The following is a 16,147-nucleotide window of genomic DNA, read 5'->3' as shown; positions in this document are numbered from 1 at the left end:
ACCCAAACACCACTCTGAAAGATATGAAGCTCGTACAGCTGAGGATAACTGCATAGTCGGGACATTATCAGCTGTGGGTTCCTGTGATTATGACAATCTGTGTCTTATCACATTGGCTCCTCTCCTTATACACCAACAATTTCACAGCCCAAGACAATTCAGTCACCATCCTTAAGTATGCTGATGATTTTGTCCACGTGTGTATATATATATATATATTTTGCTGAATTACTCTATCGATATCAATATGTCCCGCAGGGCAGAGTTCTCACACTGCCCACCTAATAGGCCAGTCCAGCTGGTCAACTACACAGAGTGGTAACGGCGCGAACTCAAGCCAACACCCTCTGGCACTATCCTATATTTAAAAGTCCCTCTCTGAAAGTTTAAATGTCCAGTATCAGCCTCTGTGATTGGCCGAAATTCAATAGCCCCTCCTGGCTTCAGGCAGTTATCAGCTCAGTGTTTGGTTGAAGTCTTCCGGACTCCTCCTCTGGTCCTGGTGGTCTCTGCAATGCCTATCTCAAAATCCCTGTCTGTCCCTTGGCTATTCTTCACAGTTTAATACATTCAATGATTGTCTTTTATGGCGTAACACTTATATGGTAAACATACTGTAAACATATTATTCATTCCATAGGTAAATATATTGTGACATTTTACCATATTTTGACATTCTTATTATTGTGATACTTCTACTCACCACTTGGGGTGTTATTAATCATACTAATAATGCTTTTAATACTGAAATCCTCCACACTGGCAGAAAAAGTAAAAAAACAAAACAAAACATTGACTTTTTTTTTTTGCTTGTGTAAATGGGCTTGCATAATGACGCGCAGTGTTGCCAACTTGGTGACCTTCTCACTAAATCTGGCGCCTTTCCAAATCCTCTTGGCGATTTTTTTGCAGTTACTGTCCTCAACGAGCAGTGGGTGCTGCCGTGAGCCCCTCCGCCGTCCCAAAGCACTCACAGGCGGGCAGTCTCACAGTAGTCTCACACAGTAGTTTCAGCGACAGCCAGAGAGAAGAGGCGACGCACTCTCCGCGTCCAAACGGCAAATGAATCGCGCATGCGCTAAGCGGCAGCTGACGCTGCCCAGGCTTGCAGAGCGGTTTGTAGATATAAATGTCTTAATGGTTATACGGATTGACAATCCCTGTTATGACGGGGATTAACAATGGGGTCCATAAGAAGTGATGGAAAAAGAAAAAAATAACCAACAGAAGAAAGTTCATTTGTAGTTTTTTTACTCACTTTTTAGAATTATGCAAATTAGGTAATGACGTCATTTAGCAACTTTTAGGACAGCCAATAGCTGCTTTACTTACTGAGGAGGTGGCAACACAGGTGACGCCCTCTTTTGTTCAGATTTTAAGTTTCGTTTTTGACGAAATGGTACGTAACTAACCTTCAGTAGATAACACACAGCACAGTTCTAGACTCATCAGAACCAGAGCAGGTAAAGACATGGACCTTGGTGAGTATCACTGTTCTTTGACAATACTGATATATTTCTTTGAAAGTACTGATAGTTTTTTTTGATATAGGCTTTTCTTTTAAAAAAATAAGTAATGATAGTAACCACAGCAAATATCTTTGAATAAACCAGATGAACTGTGAATGTTGATTTCGATGTTTATCCTGCATTTCAGGGTTTGCTGCGTTAATAGTTGGAGGTAAGACTTTGTACAGCCTTCATGGATCACATGTGTTTACTTCTTCAACTGATTTAAACAGACTTTAATGTAAAGTGCCATTTACTAAATTGATATCATTCATGATCCATGTTAAAGTGGCCTGACAAATTAGACCATTAACAACAACGTTCTCTCTGCTGTGTTGTCTACGTGAGGTAGGCCTAGTCGCTGTGGTCTCGTCTCCTGTTGCTCTGGGAGCAGCAGGTTTCACCTCCGCTAGAGGTCAGGTGGCTACTTTGCAGAAAATAGGTAAACAACATTCTTTCATTTTTAAAATATATTAAATTTTGTGGTGTTAACATTTTTTTTAAATCTGAATGATGATTTGATCATTGCAGCAGCAGAATGCTATGCTGCAAGTATGATGTCGGCTGAAGGAAGATTGGCTGGTTGCCAGACAGCAGGTAAAAAAATATTCTTTAATTTTTAAAATATTTGTAATCTTATAGGTTTTTCGGTTGTTTTTTTAAATCTGAATGATGATTTGATCATTGCAGCAGCAGAATGCTATGCTGCAAGTATGATGCCGACTGTAGCAAGATTGGCTGGTTGCCAGACAGCAGGTATAAAAATATTCTTTCATTCTTTTAATATTTGTAATCTTGTGGGTTTTTCGTTTTTTTTTTTTTTTTCTTAATGATGATTTGATCATTGCAGCAGCAGAATGCTATGCTAATAGTATGAAGTCGGATGGAGGAGGAATATCTGGTTACCAGCTAGCAAGTAAGAAAATATTCTTTCATTTTTAAAATATTTGTAATCTTGTGGGGTTTTTCGGGGGGTTCTTAATGATGATTTGATCATTGCTGTAATGATAATCACAGGGACATTATGTTCCCTTTTATATCTTTCTGAAGTATCACTAAATGCTACACAGGTGTTTGCAAACCTGGAACTGAAAGAAACAATAATTTCAGAAAGATATTAGTAGCTTTTGGTTTACAATACAGTGTTTTTACAATATAATGACACTACTGTGTGTAATAATGCTACTGTTTTATTTAGTCCTTTAGTTTGAGAACAAGACTTTGTCAGCTTCTCTGTAGCTCCATATTCTGATATAAATTGTGTTCTCCTGCTGCAGGTGCAGCTGGTCTGTCTTTGAATAAGCCAGATGAACTGTGAATGTTGATTTCGATGTTTATCCTGCATTTCAGGGTTTGCTGCGTTAATAGTTGGAGGTAAGACTTTGTACAGCCTTCATGGATCACATGTGTTTACTTCTTCAACTGATTTAAACAGACTTTAATGTAAAGTGCCATTTACTAAATTGATATCATTCATGATCCATGTTAAAGTGGTCTGACAAATTAGACCATGAACAACAACGTTCTCTCTGCTGTGTGGTCCAGGTGCAGTAGCTGCTGTGGTCGGGGCTCCTGTTGTTCTGGGAGCAGCAGGTTTCACCTCCGCTGGGATCGCAGCAGGCTCCATTGGTGCTAGTATGATGTCGGCTGCTGCAGTTGCTAACGGAGGAGGAGTGGTAGCAGGAAGTGTGGTGGCTGGTTTGCAGGCAGCAGGTAAACAAACATTCTTTAATTTTTTTAATATTTGTAATCTTGTGGGTTTTTCGGTTGTTGTTTTTTTTCTTAATGATGATTTGATCATTACTGGAATGATAATCACAGGGGCATTATGTTCCCTTTTATATCTTTCTGAAGTATCACAAAATGCTACACAGAAACAATAATTTCAGAAAGATATTAGTAGCTTTTGGTTTACAATACAGTGTTTTTACAATATAATGACACTACTGTGTGTAATAATGCTACTGTTTTATTTAGTCCTTTAGTTTGAGAACGAGACTGTCAGCTTCTCTGTAGCTCCATATTCTGATATAAATTGTGTTCTCTTAATGTAGGAGCTACAGGGAGTCTGCCAGCAGTGGCCACTGCAGCTGTGGCAGGCACCGGAGCAGCAGTGGGATGGCTGACCAGCTTCTTCGGCTGAGAATCATGAAGGAACAAGATGCAGTTACAATACTTTTACTTTTGCCAACTTAAGGAGGCAATAGCAAATTACATCACTACATTACCTAAAGAGCACTTTTGTCATCTCAGACAACTGATATGTTTTGTTCAATAAATCATTGTAACCTGTGAAACATACTGGTTCAGTCTTTCCTTTGTAAATATTTCAATTCCTCATAATCTCCAGAAGCAGGTTTCCTGCTTCTCTCTAATAGATTTCCCACCGTATCAAACAGCTGTTTGTATTTTATACCTTGAAAATAATACAAAAAAAACTAAAACAATAAAAGCTTAATTGACATGAGAACTTGCCAACAATAATGTCAACAGGTGTTTTCACACAGTTAAGAGTCATCAATTATATATTTAAATTTAAGATTTGCCTTCACTCAAACAGCAGATTTCATTGAATTATCCCTTTTTTATTGCAATTAACTGTTGGTACACATGAATATAGATGAATACATTTTAACCCTTAAAGCAGGTTTTACATGCTGGAATAACACTATTATGATCTCTTAAGTATAAATACTTAACATTGTACTTTATTTACTTTGATCTTGATAAAAGCCACCACGACCTCCAGAGCCAAAACATTATTTTCTATCGTGGCTTAAAGATGAAAGTTTGTCCTGAATGCAGGTTTGAAGGAGCCGTCACAACTGAACTGGTTTAGCAACTCTTCAGTGTTTGTCTTTTGTCTTTGTTCTTATGTTCTATATAAAGTGACGACCTACCACCTCAGGAATTTAAATACTTGAGTTTATGTGGGTGGAATGTACTTTGTGAAGCTCTCTTTTGTTCAGATTTGAAGTTTCATTTTTGAATAAATGTTACGTAACTAACCTTCAGTAGATAACACACAGCACAGTTCTAGACTCATCAGAACCAGAGCAGGTAAAGACATGGACCTTGGTGAGTATCACTGTTCTTTGATAATACCGATATATTTCTTTGAAAGTACTGATAGTTTTTTTGATATAGGCTTTTCTTATTAAAAAATAAGTAATGATAGTAACCACAGCAAATATCTTTGAATAAACCAGATGAACTGTGAATGTTGATTTCGATGTTTATCCTGCATTTCAGGGTTTGTTGTGTTAATAGTTGGAGGTAAGACTTTGTACAGCCTTCATGGATCACCTGTGTTTACTTCTTCAACTGATTTAAACAGACTTTAATGTAAAGTGCCATTTACTAAATTGATATCATTCATGATCCATGTTAAAGTGGTCTGACAAATTAGACCATGAACAACAACGTTCTCTCTGCTGTGTTGTCCAGGTGCAGTAGGTGCTGTGGTCGCGGCTCCTGTTGCTCTGGGAGCAGCAGGTTTCATCTCCGCTGGGATCACAGCAGGCTCCATTGCTGCTAGTATCATGTCGTTTTTTGCAATTAATAACGGAGGAGGAGTGGCAGCAGGAGGTGTGGTGGCTTTTTTCCAGCAAATAGGTATAAAAACAAAATATTAAAATGTTGTGGTTTTTATATTTTTTTCTCTTAATGATGATTTGATCATTGCTGGAATGATAATCACAGGGACATTATGTTCCCTTTTATATCTTTCTGAAGTATCACAAAATGCTACACAGGTGTTTGCAAACCTGGAACTGAAAGAAACAATAATTTCAGAAAGATATTAGTAGCTTTTGGTTTACAATACAGTGTTTTTACAATATAATGACACTACTGTGTGTAATAATGCTACTGTTTTATTTAGTCCTTTAGTTTGAGAACAAGACTTTGTCAGCTTCTCTGTAGCTCCATATTCTGATATATATTGTATACTCGTGCTGTAGCTGCAGCTGGTCTGTCTGGAGCTGGCACTGCAGTTCTGGCAGCCACCGGAGCAGCAGTGGGATGGTTGACCGGCTTCTTCGGCTGAGAATCATGAAGGAACAAGATGTATTTAAAATACTTTTACGTTTGCCAACTTAAGGAGGCAATAGCAAATTACATCAGTACATTACCTAAAGAGCACTTTTGTCATCTCAGACAACTGATATGTTTTATTCAATAAATCATTGTAACCTGTGAACTGGTTCAGTCTTTCGTTTGTTAATATTTAAATTTCTCATAATCAGCTACTGGATATCTAAATGATAACATCAGCATGTTCATGATGTCAATAATGCCAACATGCTGATATAATGTTAACCATGTTCACCATTGTAGTTAAGCGTGACAAAACACACTAAACACAAACAGCTGAGTCTGATGGGAATGTCATTAGTTTTGCAGATGTTTAGTCATGAACCAAAATATTGAGCAATACACTTAAATCTAATATTAACTCAGACCACATCAACAAAACACCAGCAGAGACTTTTCCCCCGTGAAACACAGAATCCTCCTCCAGTTGTATACAGACACGTATTTCCACTATATCTGTAACAGCTTGATGCTCATCACTGGATATGTTTCTGTAAAACAAAAATGAGCTTTTCATTTTCACCCAAACACGACATGAAGGGACCTGAGGAAGCTTTGCTGCAGGTGATAACGTTCACATAGGAGGGAAATACCACCCTCCACTGATAAAGGTTCAGTATTACATCAAGCTGTTTTCACACAGTTAAGAGTCATCCATCATGTATTTAAGATATGCCTTCACTCAAACAGCAGATTTCATTGAATTATCCCTTTTTTATTGCAATTAACTGTTGGTACACATGAATATAGATGAATACATTTTAACCCTTAAAGCAGGTTTTACATGCTGGAATAACACTATTATGATCTCTTAAGTATAAATACTTAACATTGTACTTTATTTACTTTGATCTTGATAAAAGCCACCACGACCTCCAGAGCCAAAACATTATTTTCTATCGTGGCTTAAAGATGAAAGTTTGTCCTGAATGCAGGTTTGAAGGAGCCGTCACAACTGAACTGGTTTAGCAACTCTTCAGTGTTTGTCTTTAGTCTTTGTTCTTATGTTCTATATGATGACATACTATCTCAGGAATTGTAATTACTTGAGTTCATGTGGGTGGAATGGACTTTGTGACGTTCTCTTTTGATCAGATGTTAAGTTTCGTTTTTGAAGAAATGATACCTAACTAACCTTCAGTATATAAAACCCAGCACAGTTCAAGACTCACCAGAACCAGAGCAGGTAAAGACATGGACACTGGTGAGTATCACTGTTCTTTGATAATACTGCTTTCTTATTAAAAAGTATACGTAATGATAGTAACCACAGCAAATATCTTTGAATCAGCCAGATGAACTGTGGATGTTGATTTCGATGTTCATCGATGTTCAACTGATTTAAACAGACTTTAATGTAAAGTGCATTTACTAAATTGATATCATTCATGGTCCATGTTAAAGTGGTCTGACATATTAGACCATTAACAACAACGTTCTCTTTGCTGTGTTGTCCGGGTGCAGTAGAAGCTATCGTTGAAGTAGGTTTCACCTCAGATGGAATACAAAAAGGTTCCTGTGCTGCTACTATGATGTCGGATTCTGCAGTTGCTAACGGAGGAGGAGTAACAGCAGGAGGTTCGGTGGCTACTTTGCAGACAATCGGTAAAAAACATTCTTTAACTTTTAAAATATTTTAATCTTGTGGTTTTTACATTTTTAAAAATCTTAATGATGATTTGATCATTGCTGGAATGATAATCACAGGGACATTATGTTCCCTTTTATATCTTTCTGAAGTATCACTAAATGCTACACAGGTGTTTGCAAACCTGGAACTGAAAGAAACAATAATTTCAAAAAGATATTAGTAGCTTTTGGTTTACAATACAGTGTTTTTAGAATATAATGACACTACTGTGTGTAATAATGCTACTGTTTTATTTAGTCCTTTAGTTTGAGAACAAGACTTTGTCAGCTTCTCTGTAGCTCCATATTCTGATATAAATTGTGTTCTCTTGCTGTAGGTGCTACAGGGAGTCTGCCAGAAGTGGCCACTGCAGAGCAGCAGCAGTGGGATGGCTGACCAGCTTCTTCAGCTGAGAATCATGAAGGAACAAGATGCAGTTACAATACTTTTACTTTTGCCAACTTAAGGAGGCAATAGCAAATTGCATCAGTATATTACCTAAAGAGCACTTTTGTCATCTCAGACAACTGATATGTTTTGTTCAATAAATCATTGTAACCTGTGAAACATACTGGTTCAGTCTTTTGTTTGTAAATATTTAAATTCCTCATAATCTCCACCAGAAGTAGGTTTCCTGCTTCTCTCTTATAGATTTCCCACCGTATCAAACAGCTGTTTGTATTTAATACTTTGAAAATAATACAAAAAAAAACTAAAACAATAAAAGCTTAATTGACATGACAACTTGCCAACAATAATATCAACAGGTATACACATAGTTAAGAGTCATCCATCATATATTTAAAATTAAGATATGCCTTCACTCAAATAGCAGATTTCATTGAATTATCCCTTTTTTATTGCAATTAACTGTTGGTATACATGACTATAAATGAATACATTTGAACCTTTAAAGCAGGCTTTACATGCTGGAATAACACTATTATGATCTCTTAAGTATAAATACTTAACATTGTACTTTATTTACTTTGATCTTGATAAAAGCCACCACCAGCCAAAACATTATTTTCTATCGTGATGATGAAAGTTTATTCTGAATGGACTCTGTGCCACCCTCTTTTGATCAGACTTGAAGTTTAATTTTTGAATAAATGGTACGTATGAAGTGGTACCTAACTCACCCTCAGTATATAAAGCCCAGCCCATCGCCCAAGCTCATCAGTAGCTACTACTACAGCAAGAGATGGGACTATGTGAGTATCACTGTTCCTTTCACAATACTGATTTACTTTCACTTATATGCTTTTATTACAGAACCACAGCAAATGTTGATTTCGGTTTTCATCTTATCTTTCAGTGACGTTTGTTGCACTCGGAGGAGGAGCAGGTATGACTTTGTACAGACTTTCTGGATCAACCGTTTTTACTTTTCCCACTGATTCTAACAGGTTTATCACAAAAAAAAGAAGGAAAAAAAACATTTACATGCAAAAATGAAATCATGCATTATCCATTTTAAAGTGGCCTGAGAAAGTAGCACATTATAATTAACAACAAAGGTCCCTCTGCTGTGTTGTTCATGTGCAGTGGTTGGTGTGGTCGGGGCTCCTTTTGTTCTGGGAGCCATAGGTTTCACCACAGCTGGGATCGCAGCAGGATCCTATGCTGCCGGCATGATGTCAGCTGCTGCAGTGGCTAACGGAGGCGCAGTGGCAGCAGGAAGCGCAGTGGCTGTTTTGCAGGCATTTGGTAAACATCGTTACTTGATTTTAAAAATGTATTTGAATCTTGTGGTTTTAACTGTTGTATCTTAATGGTCATTTCGCATTATTGTTTTTTTTAGCTTTGGGCTAAGTGTTAGGTAGAATATAATGACTGTGTAGTCTATAATAAGGTTGGTGTTTTTAGCTTGAGGACAAGCCTCAGCTTCTCCGTAGCTCCATGTCCTGATGTAAAACGTATACTCGTGCTGTAGGTGCAGCTGGTCTGTCAGGATTTGCCACTGCAGCCGTATCCAGCTTTGGAGCAGGCGTCGGAGGAACTCTGCTAGGACTGGCTGCACTTATCTGAAAATCATTTTTTTTTTACAACTTTTGCCAAGTAGGAATGCAATTGTAAATTACACCAGTTAATTTCCTAATCAGCACTTTTGTCATCTCAGAAAACTGAAATGTTATAATAAATCTGTCTGTTAAAGATACTGGTTCAGTGTGTCTTCTGTAAATATTTACATTCCTCAAAAGGTACTGGGTGAGTAAATTATTAACTTGTGGGCCATAAAACCAAAACACTGAGCTGAAAGATGCTATAAATCTCGTACAGCTGTGAGGAAGGAGATTATCAGCTGTTGTATTATAACTGTGATTGACACCTTTTCCTTCACACACAGTCACCTCAACCATTGTTATAGTAATATTATTGAATGCTGCTTTGCGGTAACAGGCTTTTCAAATTGAAGCTAAAAATGAATGCAACGATGGTGGCGTCTGTCTATGATGGTGATGGGTGAGTCAACTCAAAAGAATGAGGTTGGAGGGTCATTTTCAGGCCTTTTATGATTACACGTTGCATTCAACACTTGTCATCACATGGGTGTGGCATGGGACTAACAGTGGTGTCATAGAAGCATTTATAATATGTCATATGTCATAAAAAGTCATAGTATTTGTTAGAAAAATTCACTCGAGACCGATGTAAAAATCATCAAACGGGACATTTATTCTTGCAAGAAGGAGACAGGGTTGAACACATACAGAATATGAGTCAAAGGTTTGTCTCTGAGTCTCTGGCATTTATACAGGAGAAACAGGCCAGTGCGCTGACAGAGTAATTTGCATACACTATGGAAAACACACAAATTCCTTGGCACAGAGTCATTTGCATAAAGTCTGGAACATATTTTGGAGACGTTTCTTTGACAATTCGTTGGGTTAAAGGTCATCTTATCCTAATCAGGAAACGTCATGGTTGCAAATCAGCTCTGCGTAAACACTGACATGTTCAACAGGTTTATTATCTTATATTTAGGACAAACGGATGAAATGCTCACCAAGTAGTCATCTGTGACACCTAATCACAAAACCAGCTGAGACACTTGGTGTCAGAGGAAGTTCACACAAAGTTTCACATGAGGACACAGGCCTTTGGAGCAAAACATTCCTTAGTTTTTTGTATTGTATGTCATTGAAAATGTAATGGTATAGTATTTCTTTCAAGTGTCATAATCTCATAGTATTGTATGCAATACAAATGTGTAAGTTATGTAAAAAAAAAGTCACTATACTACTTCATAAAAAAGTCATAGTATCGTATGTCATAAACATGTCATAATATGCCATAAAAATCACAATATAGAAAGCTATAAAATGTCATTGAAATAAAGTATAGCATGTGTTACGTGCCGTGTTGTGTGTGTGCTCTCCCTTTGTTTTCCCTCAGTCTTCTCGGGTGCCACCCTCTGTCCCGGATGCCAGCTGCAGCGGCTGATTGGACGCGGCTGTTCAATCGCCATTAGCTGTGGCTGGTGGCTAAAAGCAGAGGATATCTTGAAGGACAATCTCTTGGGAAATCTCTTGGGCAGACCACAGTAGTGAGGCTGTGTGGAGCTGACACCCTTGAGCCTTGGATTTTGTGAAGCTCTCTTTTGTTCAGATTTGAAGTTTCATTTTTGAAGAAATGGTACGTAACTAACATTCAGTAGATAACACCCAGCACAGTTCTAGACTCATCAGAACCAGAGCAGGTAAAGACATGACCCTGGTGAGTATCACCGTTCTTTGACAATGCTGATATATTTCTTTGAAAGTACTCCCTTTTGTCATCTCAGACAACTGATTTGTTTTGTTCAATAAATCATTGTAACCTGTGAAACATACTGGTTCAGTCTTTTGTTTGTAAATATTTCAATTCCTCATAATCTCCAGAAGCAGGTTTCCTGCTTCTCTCTTATAGATTTCCCACCGTATCAAACAGCTGTTTGTATTTTATACCTTGAAAACAATTTAACAAAAACTAAAACAGTAAAAGCTTAATTGACATGAGAACGTGCCAACAATAATATCAACAACCTGTTACTATGAGAACAGGATTCTGAACTAAATAACATTCAAACTCATGTTGAGCTCCGGGATGTCTTGATATGCTCCAACACTAAACCATCCAGCATGCTCCACATGCACAGGCTTTCAACTGGAGCTAAACATGGATGCAACTATGGTGGTGTCTGTCTGTGACGGTGATGTGAGAATCAACACAAGAATGAGGCTGGAGAGTCATTTTCAGGCCTTTTCTCATTGCACATTTTCATTCAACACTTGTTTTGTCTCCTCACTGGAATGTGAGTCATCACATGGGTGAGGCATGGGACTAACAGAAGTGTTAGGAAAACATTTCTAAAAATATGTAATACTTTTTAAGTTAATCAAGTTTTTGAGACCAACATGTTGCTATGAAGCTTTGCATTCATCACTCACATTTGGGCCTCAGTCATGAGATGATCACACAGATGAGATTTTAACTTAAAATTGAGAATTTTTCATTCTTCAGTGATTTCCTGATTTCAAAATGATTGTAAGAACAACATATGCAAAGATGTATGATGGTTTGTAAACTATTCCAGGATTACTCATTTATTTATTACACTTTTCATCAAATTATGAAATGCTTTGCTCTGACATGAGTCTACTGTCATGCTGCTGTACCTACTAAACATTGTATGTCATTGAAAATGTAATGGTATAGTATTTCTTTAAAGAAGTGTCATAATCTCATAGTATTGTATGCAATACAAATGTGTAAATTATGTAAAAAAGTCACTATACTACTTCATAAAAAAGTCATAGTATCGTATGTCATAAACATGTCATAATATGCCATAAAAATCACAATATAGAAAGCTATAAAATGTCATTGAAATAAAGTATAGCATGTGTTACGTGCCGTGTTGTGTGTGTGCTCTCCCTCTGTTTTCCCTCAGTCTTCTCGGGTGCCACCCTTTGTCCCGGATGCCAGCTGCAGCTGTTCAATCGCGATTAGCTGTGGCTGGTGGCTAAAAGGAGAGGATATCCTGAAGGACAATCTCTTGGGAAATCTCTTGGGCAGACCACAGTAGTGAGGCTGTGTGGAGCTGACACCCTTGAGCCTTGGATTTTGTGAAGCTCTCTTTTGATCAGATGTTAAGTTTCGTTTTTGAAGAAATGATACCTAACTAACCTTCAGTATATAAAACCCAGCACAGTTCAAGACTCACCAGAACCAGAGCAGGTAAAGACATGGACACTGGTGAGTATCACAGTTCTTTGATAATACTGCTTTCTTATTAAAAAGTATACGTAATGATAGTAACCACAGCAAATATCTTTGAATCAGCCAGATGAACTGTGGATGTTGATTTCGATGTTCATCGATGTTCAACTGATTTAAACAGACTTTAATGTAAAGTGCATTTACTAAATTGATATCATTCATGGTCCATGTTAAAGTGGTCTGACATATTAGACCATTAACAACAACGTTCTCTTTGCTGTGTTGTCCGGGTGCAGTAGAAGCTATCGTTGAAGTAGGTTTCACCTCAGATGGAATACAAAAAGGTTCCTGTGCTGCTACTATGATGTCGGATTCTGCAGTTGCTAACGGAGGAGGAGTAACAGCAGGAGGTTCGGTGGCTACTTTGCAGACAATCGGTAAAAAACATTCTTTAACTTTTAAAATATTTTAATCTTGTGGTTTTTACATTTTTAAAAATCTTAATGATGATTTGATCATTGCTGTAATGATAATCACAGGGACATTATGTTCCCTTTTATATCTTTCTGAAGTATCACTAAATGCTACACAGGTGTTTGCAAACCTGGAACTGAAAGAAACAATAATTTCAAAAAGATATTAGTAGCTTTTGGTTTACAATACAGTGTTTTTAGAATATAATGACACTACTGTGTGTAATAATGCTACTGTTTTATTTAGTCCTTTAGTTTGAGAACAAGACTTTGTCAGCTTCTCTGTAGCTCCATATTCTGATATAAATTGTGTTCTCTTGCTGTAGGTGCTACAGGGAGTCTGCCAGAAGTGGCCACTGCAGAGCAGCAGCGGGATGACTGACCAGCTTCTTCAGCTGAGAATCATGAAGGAACAAGATGCAGTTACAATACTTTTACTTTTGCCAACTTAAGGAGGCAATAGCAAATTGCGTCAGTATATTACCTAAAGAGCACTTTTGTCATCTCAGACGACTGATATGTTTTGTTCAATAAATCCTTGTAACCTGTGAAACATACTGGTTCAGTCTTTCGTTTGTTAATATTTAAATTTCTCATAATCAGCTACTGGATATCTAAATGATAACATCAGCATGTTCATGATGTCAATAATGCCAACATGCTGATATAATGTTAACCATGTTCACCATTGTAGTTAAGCGTGACAAAACACACTAAACACAAACAGCTGAGTCTGATGGGAATGTCATTAGTTTTGCAGATGTTTAGTCATGAACCAAAATATTGAGCAATACACTTAAATCTAATATTAACTCAGACCACATCAACAAAACACCAGCAGAGACTTTTCCCCCGTGAAACACAGAATCCTCCTCCAGTTGTATACAGACACGTATTTCCACTATATCTGTAACAGCTTGATGCTCATCACTGGATATGTTTCTGTAAAACAAAAATGAGCTTTTCATTTTCACCCAAACACGACATGAAGGGACCTGAGGAAGCTTTGCTGCAGGTGATAACGTTCACATAGGAGGGAAATACCACCCTCCACTGATAAAGGTTCAGTATTACATCAAGCTGTTTTCACACAGTTAAGAGTCATCCATCATGTATTTAAGATATGCCTTCACTCAAACAGCAGATTTCATTGAATTATCCCTTTTTTATTGCAATTAACTGTTGGTACACATGAATATAAATGAATACATTTTAACCCTTAAAGCAGGTTTTACATGCTGGAATAACACTATTATGATCTCTTAAGTATAAATACTTAACATTGTACTTTATTTACTTTGATCTTGATAAAAGCCACCACGACCTCCAGAGCCAAAACATTATTTTCTATCGTGACTTAAAGATGAAAGTTTGTCCTGAATGCAGGTTTGAAGGAGCCGTCACAACTGAACTGGTTTAGCAACTCTTCAGTGTTTGTCTTTAGTCTTTGTTCTTATGTTCTATATGATGACATACTATCTCAGGAATTGTAATTACTTGAGTTCATGTGGGTGGAATGGACTTTGTGACGTTCTCTTTTGATCAGATGTTAAGTTTCGTTTTTGAAGAAATGATACCTAACTAACCTTCAGTATATAAAACCCAGCACAGTTCAAGACTCACCAGAACCAGAGCAGGTAAAGACATGGACACTGGTGAGTATCACTGTTCTTTGATAATACTGCTTTCTTATTAAAAAGTATACGTAATGATAGTAACCACAGCAAATATCTTTGAATCAGCCAGATGAACTGTGGATGTTGATTTCGATGTTCATCGATGTTCAACTGATTTAAACAGACTTTAATGTAAAGTGCATTTACTAAATTGATATCATTCATGGTCCATGTTAAAGTGGTCTGACAAATTAGACCATTAACAACAACGTTCTCTTTGCTGTGTTGTCCGGGTGCAGTAGAAGCTATCGTTGAAGTAGGTTTCACCTCAGATGGAATACAAAAAGGTTCCTGTGCTGCTACTATGATGTCGGATTCTGCAGTTGCTAACGGAGGAGGAGTAACAGCAGGAGGTTCGGTGGCTACTTTGCAGACAATCGGTAAAAAACATTCTTTAACTTTTAAAATATTTTAATCTTGTGGTTTTTACATTTTTAAAAATCTTAATGATGATTTGATCATTGCTGTAATGATAATCACAGGGACATTATGTTCCCTTTTATATCTTTCTGAAGTATCACTAAATGCTACACAGGTGTTTGCAAACCTGGAACTGAAAGAAACAATAATTTCAAAAAGATATTAGTAGCTTTTGGTTTACAATACAGTGTTTTTAGAATATAATGACACTACTGTGTGTAATAATGCTACTGTTTTATTTAGTCCTTTAGTTTGAGAACAAGACTTTGTCAGCTTCTCTGTAGTTCCATATTCTGATATAAATTGTGTTCTCTTGCTGTAGGTGCTACAGGGAGTCTGCCAGAAGTGGCCACTGCAGAGCAGCAGCGGGATGACTGACCAGCTTCTTCAGCTGAGAATCATGAAGGAACAAGATGCAGTTACAATACTTTTACTTTTGCCAACTTAAGGAGGCAATAGCAAATTGCATCAGTATATTACCTAAAGAGCACTTTTGTCATCTCAGACAACTGATATGTTTTGTTCAATAAATCCTTGTAACCTGTGAAACATACTGGTTCAGTCTTTTGTTTGTAAATATTTAAATTCCTCATAATCTCCACCAGAAGTAGGTTTCCTGCTTCTCTCTTATAGATTTCCCACCGTATCAAACAGCTGTTTGTATTTAATACCTTGAAAATAATACAAAAAAAAACTAAAACAATAAAAGCTTAATTGACATGACAACTTGCCAACAATAATATCAACAGGTATACACATAGTTAAGAGTCATCCATCATATATTTAAAATTAAGATATGCCTTCACTCAAATAGCAGATTTCATTGAATTATCCCTTTTTTATTGCAATTAACTGTTGGTATACATGACTATAAATGAATACATTTGAACCTTTAAAGCAGGCTTTACATGCTGGAATAACACTATTATGATCTCTTAAGTATAAATACTTAACATTGTACTTTATTTACTTTGATCTTGATAAAAGCCACCACCAGCCAAAACATTATTTTCTATCGTGATGATGAAAGTTTATTCTGAATGGACTCTGTGCCACCCTCTTTTGATCAGACTTGAAGTTTAATTTTTGAATAAATGGTATGAAGTGATGAAGTGGTACCTAACTAACCTTCAGTATATA

At 37.0% G+C, this 16,147-nt stretch overlaps 1 protein-coding gene across 3 annotated transcripts; it reads left to right on the top strand.

Moving 5' to 3' along the window:
* Window positions 1-1,367: 1,367 nt before the first annotated feature.
* LOC142968471 (uncharacterized) lies at window positions 1,368-15,556 on the top strand. Of its 3 annotated transcripts, none has more exons than XM_076108340.1 (18): window positions 1,368-1,481; window positions 1,657-1,680; window positions 1,861-1,950; window positions 2,040-2,105; window positions 2,199-2,264; window positions 2,362-2,424; window positions 2,859-2,882; window positions 3,054-3,221; window positions 3,563-4,586; window positions 7,068-7,208; window positions 7,571-8,447; window positions 8,552-8,581; window positions 8,782-8,943; window positions 9,170-12,474; window positions 12,735-12,875; window positions 13,238-14,566; window positions 14,827-14,967; window positions 15,330-15,556. In XM_076108340.1, exons 1-9 carry the CDS (start codon window positions 1,472-1,474, stop codon window positions 3,649-3,651), a joined length of 600 nt encoding a protein of 199 aa, XP_075964455.1. In that variant the 5' UTR covers window positions 1,368-1,471; the 3' UTR covers window positions 3,652-4,586; window positions 7,068-7,208; window positions 7,571-8,447; window positions 8,552-8,581; window positions 8,782-8,943; window positions 9,170-12,474; window positions 12,735-12,875; window positions 13,238-14,566; window positions 14,827-14,967; window positions 15,330-15,556. The 3 variants fall into 3 exon arrangements, with proteins under 3 accessions (XP_075964455.1, XP_075964454.1, XP_075964456.1); XM_076108339.1 differs by having other exon boundaries at window positions 1,369-1,481; window positions 2,359-2,424; XM_076108341.1 differs by lacking the exon at window positions 2,199-2,264 and having other exon boundaries at window positions 1,369-1,481; window positions 2,359-2,424.
* Window positions 15,557-16,147: the final 591 nt, after the last annotated feature.

Source organism: Anarhichas minor, unplaced genomic scaffold (assembly GCF_050575085.1).
Source record: "Anarhichas minor isolate MPS153535 unplaced genomic scaffold, ASM5057508v1 ptg000040l, whole genome shotgun sequence".
NCBI lineage: Eukaryota > Metazoa > Chordata > Actinopteri > Perciformes > Anarhichadidae > Anarhichas > Anarhichas minor.
Note: the sequence above shows the minus strand (reverse complement) of the source record. Positions and strands in the feature narration are given on the sequence as shown.